We start from the raw sequence: 16,979 nt of genomic DNA, 5'->3' as shown, positions 1-16,979 counted from the left end.
CTGTCAATTTGACAGGTATCCTTAGAAATAGGTATACAGATAGCGTCCGTAAACCTAGTGTTAACAAATATAACCCAAGAAATTGAATACGAATACAATATATATATATATATATTCAAAATTTGCCAGAAGAAAAGATTGATTACACGTGTTTATCGATAAAAAAAATTGCTCGTTTTGCAGCCGCCGGAGAACGAGTTGCAGAAAGTCGGCGAACGCGTACCCAGCGAACACGAACTCAGAGTGCAGAGGTCTCTGCAGCGACTGAACGTCCCGGATTGGTACAAGAATTCTCCCGCGGCTCGCGATGGCTTCCGGTTAAAGAGGCACTCCGATGCGTCGCAGCACGGAGGATGGCGTGCTCTGGGCTCGAAAACCACCTCCCTCTCGTCCCTTTCGTCGTCTTCCAATAGACAGCCGACTACAGGTAATCACCTTCTCATTTCCAGATATTAAACTTCCCCCTATTCTTCTGCCTTTCATTTCTATCGTTAGACTAGGTCTTTCAATTTTCTTTCGTCCAACTCTAAACAGGGGCGTATCAAAGCCCACCTCGACCAGGTCCAAAAGGATATTTCGTGCATTCTATCTGAGAATAATTCTTTGCCGAGTGCCTTGAACCGAATACTTTTAACAATTCAGACTCTCAGAAGCCAGTGCTTCTAGTTGAGCGCAGAAAACAGAAATCGAGAAAATTAATATTTTTCGATACGTATTACCATTTAGCCCTTTGCACTCCAAATTATTTTTCTTGCATATTTTCTCTTTTCTTGTTCAGTGAACAAAAGATCAATAAATTTCTTTATTAACCCTTTGACTATGGCAGATTTTTACACGTAACGGCTGTACCATACGGCAGGAATTGAGTTACGATGTGCGCCATTTTTGTGAAAACAAGCGCCCTCCGTGTCAGAAAGCTAAACTACGCCGAGCGCCTATGGGCGCTCCGTGTCACAAACACAAAATTTCTAAGCGCCCATAGGCGCCCTCCGTGTCACAAACGCAAAATTTTAAAGCGCCCATAGGCGCCCTCCGTGTCACAAACGTAAAATTTCTAAGCGCCCATAAGCGCCATCCGTGTCACAAACGCAAAATTTTTAAGCGCTCATAGGCGTCCTCCGTGTCACAAACGCAAAATTTCTAAGCGCCCATAGGCGCCCACAGTAGCCAAGGGGTTAATAACTTGACATAGAAATTCTTGTAATGAAAACTCATGTCCAGTCAAACTCTACAAAAGAGTGCAAAGGGTTAATATACGCCTTCTTCTTTCAAAAAGGGTTATTTGACGTAGAATAAAACGAAGTGACAAGTAAATTTTTTAATAACTAATAGGAATATTGTTTATTCCACGAAATTTACAAAAATCAGGAAATATCTGAAAATGTACTTAACCGCATTGGCTTCTGAACGACTCAATTAACCCTTTGCACTCGACGATTTTTTGGCTAAAGAAGAGTGGGAGTTCAAAGATTTTCATTTTCTGCTATAAAGCTGACGATATTTTTTTAAGCAGCAAATAAGAAATCGTATAATAATTAACACGTAGAATTGTTTGATTTCGATATCTTGCACACTGTTGCATTATCTCACATTTGACATATTAACTGATTGTGAGAAAATTGTTTGCTTGAATTTAGTTTTCTTTTTACCGAATAAATTATAAATTTATTTTTCCTTATTCTTCTAGGTACAAAGTATAGTGAAAACAATATAGTATTAGTAAAATAATTTTGGAAACTTTAGTTATTATTTAGTAGAGGACATGTCCAAAGTGCAGTGATGATAAATTTTGATTTATGTGATTGAGAAATTTCAGAATTTTTCGAAAAGTTTGCTATGCAAGAAAGATAGAATTATGCTATATAGGAAATAAGAAGTTTTTTAGATGTATTATTATTATTATTATTTTTGCTTATTCTTGTAGGTATAAAGTATAGTGAAAACAATATAGTATTAGTAAAATAATTTTGGAAACTTCAGTTATTATTTAGTAGAGGACATGTCCAAAGTGCAGTGATGATAAATTTTGATTTATGTGATTGAGAAATTTGAGAATTTTTCGAAAAGTTTGCTATGCAAGAAATATAGAATAATGCTATATATGAAATAAGAAATTTCTCAGATGTATTATTATGTAATTATATCGTGTTTAAAAATGTTACAACTGTGGGCAAAGTAGAAGGTCTTTGCAACGATTAACTGATGCTTTATCGATTGATCTTAAGAGTGTCATAACACGTGGATCGATGGTGAAAGGAGTCATGGAATAAGACAATCCGTGATCAAATAACGCTATCGACCAATGACGTGAAAATCTTATTTTATAAGACCTTTTTATCGATATTAAAACGTCATTTAAAAAATAATTCAAAAAATTTTTATTCTTTTGTTTAATTTTTAAAAAATTATTGCACTTCTTTATTATCTTATTTTTGTTTAGAATATCACTGAGAATTGTGGGAAAATAAATAATTAGCGTAAATTTGCAGACATATTTCTGTAAATACTTGAATATTTAGAAGATTTATTACGTGTCATTATACGAGCAAATATTGAAGCACAAAGCCATGAAATCATATATCAGCAAGGGTAATATTGCTTTGTGCAACACCTTTTGAATATTTATTCACAATTATTCAGAATTGAATGTAGACTTATAAAGGCATTACTCCGTGAGAGCTTTTATTCTGCGAGAGTTTAATGGCTCTTGCTTTGAAATTTCATTACATTGACTTCTATAAGGACCTCCTGAAGAAGTTTCTCTTAACGCTTAAAAGATGAAATTTAACTGTACAATTCTGCTTTAGGATGTACAGTTTGTTTCATTTCAGCAAGAAAATTAAGTGCACGTAACAAAGAAGTATTAAGTGAAAGTATTTATTCAGTAAATGCCAGTAATAATATTTGTCCTTGTATTAGTATAAACAAATTCATCACCACTTCCTACTAATCTTTACATACATTTATTTGCAGATTTTATTAATAACACTTAGTATTAACGTTATTTTAGATTAATTGTATTAACAAATTAAATATGTTAATTTTTATGTTAATCCATTAATAAACTAATTAATGTGAAAATCTTATAGTGAATTAATATATCCTAAATAATAATACAAAACTTCTCCAGTAAAAATTCTCTCCATCAAACCCTGTTAAAAATTTGTTCACATTTACCTCCAAAAAGTCTTTTTCCAAATATTCTTTTCATATTTTATAGATTATTTTGGAAATAAAAATAGATCAAAGTTAATATCGTATTCCTCAAAACATTATTTAACCATAATTTTGTCTGAAACACAACTACAATCTTTACACAAATTGAAGAGAAAATCCAAATGAAAGAATATCAACAAAAAATAACCAAAGGTCAATATCAAATCCTTCAGACACTGCAAACAAAAGAAAAATCCAATTCGAATTTTTAATTAACCAAATTGTACCCAAAAATATACATCAAACCCTTGAAACTTAAAAAATTGTAGAAAAAGTCTAAATTGAACAAAATTAAATAAAAGAACCAAAAATCAATGTCACCACATATAAAAGAATAAAATCCAATTTAATTTGTGAAATAAAAATCGGCTTCTGTGGGAATTTTTTCTGAGGAAACCATGATATATTTTATTATTCTGTTTTCGCACTCAGTTTTATTTATATTTAGAGAATATTTCTAATTTTTTTAAAACAAAATTATTGAAAATTGTGGAAATTATTATAGCCTTTGGTAAATCATGTTTTTAAAAGCAGGTTCGAATGGCTAACACGATTCCAGATCATCTGGTTAGGTACAGTTAATACAGTTATAGTATGAATCACCAATACAACGAAATTTCGAAAATTAAAAAAAATGGCACCATTTTGAAATTCAAATATCGATTTTCCTTGTGCTTTTCGAACTTTGAGTGGTAAACAAAAATAGAAAAAAATATCAGATTTTGAAAACCGTGGTTCACGCGATAAAGATACACCCAGTGAAGATCTCCTTCAAATTTTGAGTCAATCGGTCAACTGGAACGCGAGATATCTTCTCAGGAAGTTCAAAAAATGTGATTTCAAGAAAATTTCAATGACTGTACACCGCACTTTAAATCTCTATAACTTAGCTAATTTTACGAATTCGAACAAATCCTTTTACACAGTCATTTTCGAAAGCATATACTTTGAGAAAATATAAGAAAGTGAAAAAACGATTTTTCTAAGCCGAATTCCAATTCCCCTTTCAAAGTATGCATCAAACCCTTTGAAACCGTACAAGCAACAGAAAAATGTGATTTTCCAAATTAAACAAAGTTAAACTAAAATGCAGCGAGAATCAATATGAAACCCTTGGGAAGTCCATGAATGAAAGGAGCAGAGGCTATGATATCACTCCGTGGAGAACGATTCGCAATAAAACGGCGCAATATGAAGCAAGCGGCCTCTTGCCGTCGGTGAAAAGGCGAGCAGCGTCCGAAATTAGCGCGTAGCGAGTGCCGAGTGTCGGCCAATTTCATTTACTCTCGTCTCCGTCTCTCTTTCGTTCTCCCCTCGACAGAGTCTCGCGGATATTCTCTGGCTACGTGGAGTAACTGCTAATAGGAAGCGGCTAATAAATTTAGCGGGGCAAGTTAACTCGATTAATTCAGCCCGTCGTCGTGTCGTCGTCTGCTAACAGCAGAGTTGCGAGCACTAACGCTAGGGCGCGTTGTCGCGCCGCGACGGTGTCGCCGCCCTGCGGCCGCACTGCGAATCCTTCGAGGACGCTTCTAACGAGAGAACGCGATTTGTTAAGGGGAGGGCTCTAATTACCAGATTTAAAGGGTTGCTTGGCACACGCTGCTGCCGCGGATTTCGTTGCCGGATGGCAGTCTGAAAAGGGCAGAGTTCGTCGAGACACCCCTTTTAAATGGCGTCTGGCCACCATCAACGATCCTCTCGGGTGTTTTCACGTTAAGGGATGCCTTAAAGGGCTTGTCTTTATAGCTATTTCTTTTAATAACCTTTTGCTCGGATGCAGTTTTATTTTTGCGTTTATTTAGCTTGTTCATGTTTTAGTGGTGGATGAAATTTAATAACAATATGAACAGTTATTTATTTAATTACAAAGATTATCAAACACAGATATTGGGTTGAAATATAATTATTTTATCACTATGTGAATAAATAGTTATATATATTTAAATATAAATTATTAATATAATAATTTAATAATTATAATAATTTAAATATAATTATTTATATTTAATATGCCCACACGTCTTCTCTCTATTAATACTCAATTGCAACTGACAAATGCTAAATCACTCTCCTTTCTTTCTTTCTTCTTTCATACATTGTATTAACATACACAAATCACACAACACCTCGATCATTACACGCATATTCATTTATCATAATAACCTGAATTCATTAGATATTTCCATCCCATGCATACTTGTTCCATTCATTCCAATACATATATACTTAAAAATCTATGTAACCATTACCACAGTTCAAAAGGTTGAATAAAAAGGAATTAAACATTTGTTTCTCTTGACACTACACTGTATTACAGTGTAATGCAAATTTACCTATTCTAGTAAATTTTTATTATTATTATTTTGCTACATATTTTAATTCCTTTCGTATTACATATCATCCAATACATCAGATGAAATAATTTTTATAATAAAAACTCAATCATGTCAATCTAGGCTATCTAATCTAACAATCCTTTCAATGTCACGGTATTCCCAGTCATTGAACTCGCTTTGATATCGAGTATTTTATAAATAAACAAATCATGAAGTCAAGCCTACATGGTATCATTAAAGAAAGATATATATGTTCCTAATGACCTCCAAATAACCTTGAAATTAATAACACCAAGCATTTCGAACCAAATATAACTTCTGCTCTGCCCACTTGCATCTTCATCCCCAAGAATACCTAACAGACACTTGGCTACATCTCGTCCGTGTTTTACTTCATTTACAGCCTACATACATGACCTGTAACTTACATTTCTGACTTAACCTATCGTCCCTTCATCAACCTAGAGATCAAGAAGGACTCTGTTCTAGTATGCAATACCCAGTGATCAAGCAGAACCAGAGTTACCAAACCCAAACGTTATTCTTGGGTTCCTCTCGCCATTATAGGACGCAGCTCATCCAACGGAACAGACCCACGATTCTTGCCCAATTCGCGAACCAGTCACTTTCCTCTAAAGTCTCTCTGATAGTCGACACCAAGAACAAAGGGATAGAATTAACACGCCTACCAGTGGAGGCTCAGGAACGTGTTCCACTGCCAAGCAATGTTGGATACCTCAACGACAGCCGGTTAACGTGAACGCGAGACAGCTGTCAAGTCTTTTATTCCGCTGAAAAGTTCCCGGGCAACATATTATTCGACTTGCAAAACCGTCGATCAAAAGTCTTCCAGCGTAATCCATTCAAAATCCGGATCAAGTGACAGACCAGCCTGTGTAAAACGAGTCAAGGGACATGGTATTACGGTATTACGATCCCTGTATAGCTGTATTTGGACCTCGATTGGATTGTAATACCGTGGCAATTGTTTCTGTGTTTATCTTCATTTGTCAGGTGTTCGATGGCCCATGGATGAAACGTATGAATTTCTTTTATTGACAGCAATGGATCGCACTGGAGCTGCTATGGTGATACTGATAATGCGAAAGTTGGAATTGTTTGGCTTTGCTTTTGGTAATACGTGAGAGGGGGAGAAGAGGGAAAGAAGATTATTGCATTAATAAATTTTATATATATATTTTATATTAATAATTAATTAATAGCCAAATTAGTTACTTGGTGAAAATAATTAATTAATTGATAATTATTGGTATGTTGATTAAATGGTAAATATTGTATGTAGATATAAATGACGCCTTAATATTTATCTTTAATTTTATCTAGTTAATATTTATCTTAGTTATTAAATTTTTAACATCGTTTTTCGAATTTTTGATAAAATATTTCGTTGCAAGAGTGTGCATTAATTATGGTCGAACGTGTTAAAATATTCTCAAAGAAGAGGTTAACGATTGGGTTTTCACGGTTGGTCAAAACATTTTATGGTCATTTATATGGACACTGAAATATCAGGCTACTACACGTGTTACATCCAAGCACAGGAAAACTCTCTGTAGGGTAAAAAGGTTGAAAGATAACCTCTCATAGGAGTATCATTTTTCGAAAAATTTATTTATTATTAACAATTTGCATATTAAAGCTTAAAAACCTCATATAAATATCGATAAAGAATAATAAAATCCATTATTCTCAATATATAATGAAATTTGTAATTACTTTTAACACGACATCTAAATTAGCTCAATACTCAATGGAAAAAACATGGCCGACAGATCTATCGAAGTTTATAACCTATAAATCCTATTGAAATTAATACACATAATAGTACACTTATAAATTTTTAGTTTATCGATAGTGAAATTTTCAAATCACTGGATTAATCGTAAGACTGCAAGATATCTAGTAACTTTTTAAGTCTCGAAACGTAAATCACTATAACTCGCATTGGGTATTCCCACATAACCTCAGTTCAATCCCGATCAAGTTTACCCTAATTTAACGTAAGTTTAAGCCACGCTCCGAAATTGGTCGCCATAAACCAGCCAAATGTAGATTTACGAGCGCGGGAAATTCAAAAACCGAGAATTGCGCTGCACAGGTTAAAGTGAGATATACTCATAGGTGACAATAAATTTGCGTAGGTGCCCTTCTAAGTCCAAGTCCCACGCCACCTGTATTCTCAAGATGGAGTACCAGTCTGCTGAACAGCACCGGAAATTCGCCAGCGAGTTCAGCGAGGTCGTCCTTCAATCATCGACAGCCATACTTGGGCTGGCGTTCTCAGGAACGGCTCACGAACCCGCGGACCCCGGCGGAACGTCTTGCTCAGGGTATTCTTCCCCAGTTGCAAGCAGCCAACAAGGTTTGTTGATCCAAATTTCTTTGTTATACCATAAAACACTTTAATTCTTCAACACTCTTGCTTTTCAATTCTGTAATATTTTTTGGATATTTGTAATTTAATTCTTGAATTGATTCACAAATTTTGGCGCTTGCTTTAAATGTACGTTAAATGAATTTATTTGTGGATTCTTGCTAGTGTTGGTAGCAATTGTGAAAAATACAGTAGACTAAATCTAATGTAATAATTAATTTTTCTTTTTTATTAGATAATTCAAATTTTTGTTTTCTATGTATTTTAATTTTATTTTGCGGTTGAATGGAATTAAAAAATTTGTAATTGAGAATTGTTCATTTATTATTATTGCTTATTAGTGTTGCAGAGTTAATCAACATATTCACTGTTCATTAAATTATCATCATGTATTAGTTTCTTTTTCTTTGAAATCTTTAGGTGTATTATAAATGTGTGCTTTGCTTGATTTATTTTAACGATTTTCTTTTTAATATTAAAATTATATGTAGACTCGAATCACTGTCATATACATATGTATAGTGAACACGATAATGTATAAATAAAGAAAAAGATTACATATTGAATTTAGCATTATTTTCCTTAAATATTTTATTTATGGCACTGTATGTTTTATTATTTTATGTACTTTATGTCCTAAGATATTTTATAAGTTGCTGATGTACAGTTCTTTTTCAGATGTTACTATACAAATACTGATAATGTGCTTTATATAAAAGAAAAATTTTAATGTTTCAAAAATATGGCGGCGGGAAAATTGGAAAATTAACAGTGGAAAAACAAAGGCAATACGTTTGTATATTTGTTGACAATTATTGATATAAAACTACAATGCATATAATAATACCTATCATATCATAATCAAAAAATTATGATTCATCATAAAAATCGCAATTATAGATCATAAAAATCTTTATGACGCTTAAAAAATTATTATAGATTATAAAATTAAAAAATTTAAGTTCCTGATCATAATATCAAAAATATTAATTCAAAATACAAAATTTTTCATATATATATGAATTCTCAAAACATATAAAAATATTTTCTGCTTTTCCATCTTTGCTTATCATACTTGCAATTAATTGAAGGGCATCCATCTATTATCTGATACAAAATATTTGTCACAAAAATCATTTTCAAAAAAGAAAGATACAGTTTTTCTTTACTTAAAAAAAGACAAAAAGGAATCATTTAAAATTATCGAAAATTATGTAAAAATATTGTCTGCTTTTCCATCTCTACTTGTCATACTTGCAATTAATTGAAGGACATTCGAAAATCATTTTTAAAAAAGAAAAATACAATTTTTCTTTAAAAACAATTTCCACTTAAAACATTTATTGACTTCTACAAGCTGTCACAAATACCACCCTAATCAAATTTTTTCTCCGAATTGATCCATTTTACCATATCATTACCAATAACTGAATGTCGCGAATAAATTATGTACCCCTCTAAGTTTATTCAATAATAAACCCATTAAAAAATAGTGTAAACAAAATTCGCATAGGGTGAAATTTCACTTCAAGTTAAAGCCATTAAGTCCATATTTAATCGTTGCCAAATTCACCCTCGTTAATCTCCAAACTCGACTTCGTACTTCCGTTTTCCCGGTCGTCGCTTCCGCCATTTGTAACTGGATTAAGCCGGCTAGTCAGGATGCAAGTGCACGATTAGTCGAAATTCCACGCCGGGACAATCGTTCGCAAATCCGCGAAACGAAATCTGCCCTCGGGGTGACCCCTACCCGTTTCCCTCTTTGTTCGATTTATTTTTAATTTATGCAGACAGCGCGCAAATGCAGCGACTTCTCTATAATTAGAAATTCTGGCAGAAATCCTCGTTCTGGCGTCTCGTGGCCTTTGCAACCCGAGACAAATTGACTGTTACCCCGATCACCCCTCTCCGCCCTGAGCTTGAACCGTGCCGCGAGTATTGTTCTACTTCGCCAACTTTTAATCAGCTTTTCGTTTCTGAAAGAGAGAGGGGAAAGGGAAGGAATAAAATTGGTTCTCTAACGTCAAAGTGACTTCTTTCCACCGTTTTAACATTTATTAGAATCAGTAGGACGATGGAATGCATACATGTGTACATGTACGTGCACGTGTGTGTTCTAGATTTTGTTTAATCGATATTCCTTTTTAACCGTTTTGCAGTATGGTTGAACTATTTTACATATGTTTTTCGTTTTTTAAGGATATTTTTGATTTAGTGTATTTTTAATGTTTGTGATTGAAGGAATAATATTTTTTTTTAGTTTGAAATTTTGATGGAGGTAATTGAATGATCCGAATATTTGTTACATATTCAGATAAATTTGGGAGAAGGGGTCCTCCAATTTAATACGATCCAACTTAAAAAGGATTTATAAAAATTACTAGATACTTAATTTAATTAATGAAATATGATAAGCAAAATTTGATACAAACTATTTTAATTATATTATTTGAGAAAAAATGAATTATGAGCTTAGGAATTTAATGCAACATATATATATTTATTTTTTAGGAATTTTATGTTTTTTAGTAATTTTATATAAAGTGATCTACGAATTCTACGACTCAATTTGAAAAAGTTCGTTAAAATTGCTGAGTACTCAATTTAATTAGTGAAATGTGACAATCAAAATTTGATCAAAATTATTTTAATTATATTATTTAAGGGAAAATGGATTATGAGTTTAGAAATTTATAACAAGATATATATATTTTTTAGAAATTTTGTTTTTTTAGTAATTTTATATGAAATAATCTACGAATTCTACCACTCAGTTTAAAAAAGTTTACAAAAATTACTGAGTACTCAATTTAATTAGTGAAATGTGCCAATCAAAATTTGTTAAAAATTATTTTAATTATATTATTTGAGGGAAAATGGATTATGGGCTTAGGAATTTAATGGAACATATATATATATTTATTTTTTAGGAATTTTATGAATGATCTATACAGAAAAGTAATGAAGGAACATGAAAAAATAATGATTGAATAATTAAGTATTATTACCATCTGTGTCTTCTTATAGCAATACGAAGATTAAATTAATTTAACACATTCCCAAGTGCTGACGTGAATGCACGTCATCTGTAATCTTCTTTCTGACTATCGCTGACGTAAACTCGTGTCATTTATAGTCCCCAAAATTTCTTACACAACTGATACTCTAAAACGAATTTCATCAAATTTGTTATTAATTTAAAAATGTTATTTATCATGAAATTTTATACAAACGAATTCACATCATTGATTATACAATTTCAAATGTATGTAATAATAAAATTTTATAAACAGAATTTATTTAATTTTATTTTAAAAATAAAAATTTACATTGATGAGGATAAGATAAATTTTTATTTATCTTATTGAATTTTTGACAGTAGAAAATTATGATAAATTACTAGAATTATGTCAACAAATGTGTGTGTAGAACCATCCTTAACCCTTTGCACTATGAGGCTACCTCTGGCGTGACAACTATTCTCCCCTAATATTCCTAAGTCACCTCTGTCGTGTCACTTCATACAGTTAATAAATTAGTGAGACGGAATTTTATTTAGATGGTAAATTACATATACTAATGGCAGATCCTTAAAGCAAACATAATGACTGCCTAGTCAATATGTTCAAATTGAAAAATAAAAGATGGAAGTCGAACAACAGTCTACTTTTGTGAAACTTATAACAGAATGCCATTTTTACACATAATAAATTGTTTTAAAAATTACCATATTTTAATAAAATATAAATAACAAGGAACTAAATATTCTTATTTTGATATTATACATTCTTCATGAACAATCGTTTTGTTAATAAAACATTAAACCTTGAACAACTGCAAGTAATTGCTTCATACCTAACATGCGATATTAAAATTAGAAAAATTAAATCAGAGTTAGCCGAGAACAAATTAGGATAATAATTATAGTGCAAAGGGTTAAATCTCAGTCAGTACGTAGACTGAATTTACGAGCTTGGATTTCGGAACGGAGCTCGGTGAATAATGGTATCGAGGGGTAATTATTAATTCAGTGGTCTATGTCGAGGAAACTTATAATTCACGAACAAGAAATTATTGATTCTACCATTTCCCAGGTGTACTAATAATCAATACAGCTGAAGGGTGATTAACTGTTCGTGCAAAATCATGCGTGGCTCCGTAGAGAAATGAGGGAATTAATGAGAAATTGCTTAAAAGTACATCTCTGTCCAAGCATATCAGATAATACCTATTGATCGAATAATTCCAGTTAATACAAATTATAATACAATTTCGAATATTTTGTATAATATTCGAATTGCAAAATTAAATTTGAAAATATTGTAACAGTGGACAAATATTTCCACGTGGATTCGAAGAAGAATTAATATAAAAATGTAAATAAATTGATTAATATAAAAATAAATAAAGATTGCAAGATTTTCAAAATTACGAATATATATGCTATTATGATTTCATTAAAGATCATTGGGTTAAAATTTCAAGCAGGATAAACGAAAAAATAATCCTATTAATTAAAATAATAAAATAAAAATTTCACAAAAGAAATAAAAATTGTATATTAAAACTTAAAAAATTAATTTAAAAATTGGTATAAAAATTTCTACAAAATCGTTAAATTAAAATTCCCAGCCAAATATTGAAAGAGAATTCCGCTAAATAAAGCGATAAAAAAATTTAGTTCGAAAACAAAAATTGAAACGTGACCACAAAAAGTATCTCCATATGAATTTACCAAGAATTCACCAGGTACAGCAAAATTAATATAAAAGTGTAGAAAAAAGTTGTTAATCCCCTGTAACCATTAATATACACATGTATAATATTATTTTCATGCACTACAAATTTTCACAAAATCACTGGATTCAAATCTTAACTAAAATGTATATATATACATGGTGTCCCAGAAATGGTGGTACAACCGAGAAGCAGATGATTCTAAATAATATTAGAATCGTATATTTTTCGATTTAAAAGTAAATCGAAAAAGAAAAAGAAAATTTTTTCAATCGAAGCTTCGTAGTCGAGAAAATCGACTTTGAATATTAACTGAGTACGCTTACACTTAACTATAGCTTAGATGGATAGATGATCGATACATCAGCATCGGTGAAAAAGTCGAGGAGGGGATGATTCTACGTGAAAAAACAAATCAAAAATAAAGAAAAAAATTTTTTCATTCGAAGCTTCGTTATCGAGAAAATCGACTTTGAATATTCACTGCGTACGCGTGCACTTAGCTATGGCTTACAAGATGGATGGACCATCAATACACCAGCGCACTCTGTGAAGATTCAAAGTCGATTTTCTTAACAACGAAGCTTCGAATGAGAAAATTGTATTCCTTATTTTCAATTTGTTTTTTTCACGTAGAATCACCCCCCACTCTCAGTTGTACTACTTTGCTGGGACACCCTGTATATAAAAAAAAAAACATCCATTATAGAAAAATAATAGAGAAATGAATAAAATGAAAATTTCTCTCCGCAGCAGCAACAGCAGCAACAACAACAACAGCAGACAACGAATCAGCAGCTAGAGGTAAGGAACTCGATAAAGGAGGTAACCTCGGCCATTGTGCACTACGTGCAAAGCGGTCAGGAGGTTGGTGGAGGTGGCAGGCTGTCGCCTCGACCTCGACCTGAAGACTGGGACGACAGGGGCGGAGCAAGGTCGACCAGCCCCAGAGGTGAGCACTAAACACCCCTGCCAAAAAAAAAAAACCATCCTACCACCACCACCACCACTACACCATCACTACTTTTACTCTCTACGACAAAGGTAATTTTGAGTTTTCCTGATCTGTTGATGTGAACTCTTCTCTTTGTCTCTGCATCTATTCTGCGATCTAGACGCCTCTCTCTTCTTCCGTCTGTCTCTGGGTTTTTTTTTTCTTTCCTATCTCTGTTTTACACGTTTCACCTAACCCCCCAGAAAACGGAATGTTGTAAAAATGTATATATACATATATCTGGTTCTCGTTCGTTGTCGCTACGTAATATTACTCGACGTGCCTCTCTGACACGCTAGTTCAAAAGCACTACCAGCAACTCTATGGCTGTTCTCCCCCTTCTCTTTTGCCCGTTCTCACGGTCGTCCTGTGTTTACTAACGAAAATCGCTCTCGAGACCGCGGCCATTCGGCGAAGTCGTTGTTTGGCGGTTATGGATACTACACTGCGCGCCATCTCTGTGCAGACTCGTTCGTTCCGCGAATGCTGCACTGCTTCACGCGATCGCGCTCTGTTCACTCGAGGTGTCGCGGTTAACATGCGATTCTATCGTTCTCTGTTACCCGTTCAAGAAATCTTCCTTCCTTCTCTAATCACCACGTCTCGCAGCCTTAGTCTCTCAACACGGTCCACGCTCTCTGTCTCGCAGACTTTTCGAGCAGTCGCGTAGTCCAGACGTACTCCAACGCTGTCTCTGCCTTCGAAATTAAATTGCTTCTGATCAGTGAAAGAGAGAGAGAGAAAAAATACGTAATCCATGGTGTACGCGATGGTGTATAGTTGGTTCGAGCTGTATAGCAAACTATTTAAGATATTTTGGAAAAATAACGAATTATTAATACTAGGTTTACGGGGTGCGCCATTTTGACAAAAATTACAGAAATCGTTTGCATTTAAATAAAAATAATCCCTACAAATATTATAAATTTTGTATAAATATATATCTCAATATTTTGTTCTTTAAATTAATAGTGTACAATTATGTTGCCTTTTAGGTTACGTTTTGAACAAAATGTCGGCGCGTGCTCGTAGAAATAGGTATACAAGAAATGTCCGTAAACCTAGTGATAAATATCATTGACAGTACAATTTTTATTAAATATTCGAAATAATAAATTGGTAATCAGTGAACTAAGTTGAAATTGGAAGATAAGTAAGAATTTTATATTTTTTTGTTTATAAATGTAAACGTTACTGTAAACGGTGACTAGTGAGGCCATCTACCGCGTCATTCCGGAACCAACGGTGACTTACGAGCACTCTATATCGTTCGAACAACTATGCCCGATACATTAGAGACACGTGGCCCGAAGAATCGTTTCGGAAGACCTGCCGCGTGCTTTCGACGTCAGCGAGTGAACCGAAGCGGCAAAGCAGACGCGACGAAAAATTCCGTAAATGTGTTCACCGACAGCCTTGACACTAAATCGTATTTCCAGCGCGCGAACCCATGACGCAAGGTCGAGCATAGGGAGGAAAAGGTCTCCTCGGCTGCTTCTCGACCCTATCCGCGGACCACCTCGCGTGCAGCCCCGCTACCTCGGTCCACCTTCATCTTTAATCGCGGCTGTCTCGCGACGAAAGTATGCGCGCACGACCAGCCGACATGCTATTTCGATAGCCTTGTACACGGCGTGGCCGTCGGTATCACCGAAATAGATCACCCTGAAGCTTAAATCACACCCCTCTGTCTCCTGTCGGTGCGAGCGAACTTACCCGCCACTCTGGCCGACCTTAGGACAAAATTAAAACAAACATCGGGAACGGCGCGCGCGCGCGAAGATAACACGCGTGGCCCAGCTGTTACGCCTCGTAAGCTTTTATGACCCACACACGATATCTTGGCCCCCGGAAAAAAAAGAATCGTCTCGCCATGTACATATAGCATTCGTTGCGTCGAGTCTGCTGACGCATCGAGAAGTATCAACGTCGTCGAGTTCTCTGCGTGACCAAAGCCCTCTCCGAAACGCTAGAGAGACTCCTCGTCTAACCACGTCGTCAGACTAACTGCCAATGAATGATCTTGTCAATAACGTGAATGTGTGTGCCGATCCGCTTTCTTTGCGTTGTGTTATTAATACCTCCGTGTTAGAGCTTCACTAACACGACCTAATCTGTGAGAGATCTGTGTCGTCTTTAGAGAACGATGGCCCACCGATGCACTCGTCTAACTCGATGTGCTAGGTATAACCGGCCTAGGTATAAAGCGTGGTAAACGTTAGCGGTGTGTTAGAGTAAAAGAAAGAACAATTAGAGTAACGGGTTCGAGGAACGTTCTGAACCACGTCGTCGTTACAGCTTACCTGCAGGGTAGCCAGCAGTTCGCTACACCTTTCCATGATATTACCACGTTTTGCTATGTCTTCTTGCGTAGTACCCGCGATGGGATCAAACGTAGACACAAAGAAGCCACCCCTAGAAAGAACATACGTAGACACGCGGGCAGGTGGCTTCTTCATGACGCATCTAATGAAATGAAACTTCTCCTCGAAGGGAGCGTGAAGCTGTGTTGGATGGAGAGCTCGTTCGTTGGCACGAGACCCGTGGATTCCCCGGAGACCCCGATGAGTTTGGCCACGGAAATCGACTGCTGTCCCGGTTGCAACGCCACGGCCACCGAGTCATGCAGTTGCGTCGATTCAGCCACTTCAGGCCTGTTCTTGGACTTGACACCTACCCACGACGACGGCCAGCTGCAGCAGTTTCAGCAACAGCAGCAACAGCAGCAAATAGGCGGCGGCGGTAGCCTCTGTCCATCACCGTCCTCGTCGCTCAATTATCACCAGCACCATCATCATCATCATCACCGTCAGCTTCACCATCAGCAACAACCACAGCAGCAGCAGCGCCATCACCGCGGTGAGTTGCTGCTCGCCTAGCGGAAAGCCAAAAACAAACGAGATCAGACAAGTGAACACGTAAAGTCGCGAACATCCGGCAACAGAGAACACGTTCGGTCGCGTTTCCACCAAACCAGACGATTCCTCCACGCGTCCCCCACGAGCTGCCTACCTAAGCTGACGAAGACGATTCACGTCGCACCCTCTGGACTCTCTCCGTGTTTCCGTTCACGGTATGGGACGAACAGGTTGATAACGTTGATCGGGATGTCGATTTCTTTCACGTTCCCCTGGTCTCCAGTTTCGTAGGGAAGCATGGTGTTCAGAGATGTATCTAGTAGTTGGTAGGCTGGCTGACTACTCGGTCACTATTAGAAGAAACGCTTGTGATATTCACTTATTCTCTGAAAGACGAAGACAGAGGTTTAGTAGCTTTTCTCAGAGTGGTTGTCTTGTTA

The 16,979-nt window shown here is 35.3% G+C and overlaps 1 protein-coding gene across 7 annotated transcripts in view; it reads left to right on the top strand.

Annotated features, from left to right (window-relative positions):
- The window catches only part of LOC108548382 (uncharacterized), a 177,301-nt gene that overhangs the window by 144,618 nt on the left and 15,704 nt on the right, over nt 1-16,979 (top strand). For 4 of the 7 annotated variants that reach the window (XM_017901292.1, XM_017901296.1, XM_017901295.1 and 1 more), the window contains exons 6-9: nt 184-427; nt 7,718-7,938; nt 13,441-13,639; nt 16,175-16,540. In XM_017901292.1, the coding sequence (XP_017756781.1) occupies nt 184-427; nt 7,718-7,938; nt 13,441-13,639; nt 16,175-16,540 (1,030 nt within the window). Of the gene's footprint in view, nt 1-183; nt 428-7,717; nt 7,939-13,440; nt 13,640-15,120; nt 15,446-16,174; nt 16,541-16,979 lie in introns of those variants that run through there. The other 3 variants (XM_017901293.1, XM_017901297.1, XM_017901298.1) reach the window with 2 other exon arrangements.

Source organism: Eufriesea mexicana, unplaced genomic scaffold (assembly GCF_001483705.2).
Source record: "Eufriesea mexicana isolate 0111107269 unplaced genomic scaffold, ASM148370v2 scaffold1601, whole genome shotgun sequence".
NCBI lineage: Eukaryota > Metazoa > Arthropoda > Insecta > Hymenoptera > Apidae > Eufriesea > Eufriesea mexicana.
The sequence above is the reverse complement of the archived record's forward strand: the minus strand, read 5'-3'. Positions and strand labels throughout refer to the sequence as shown.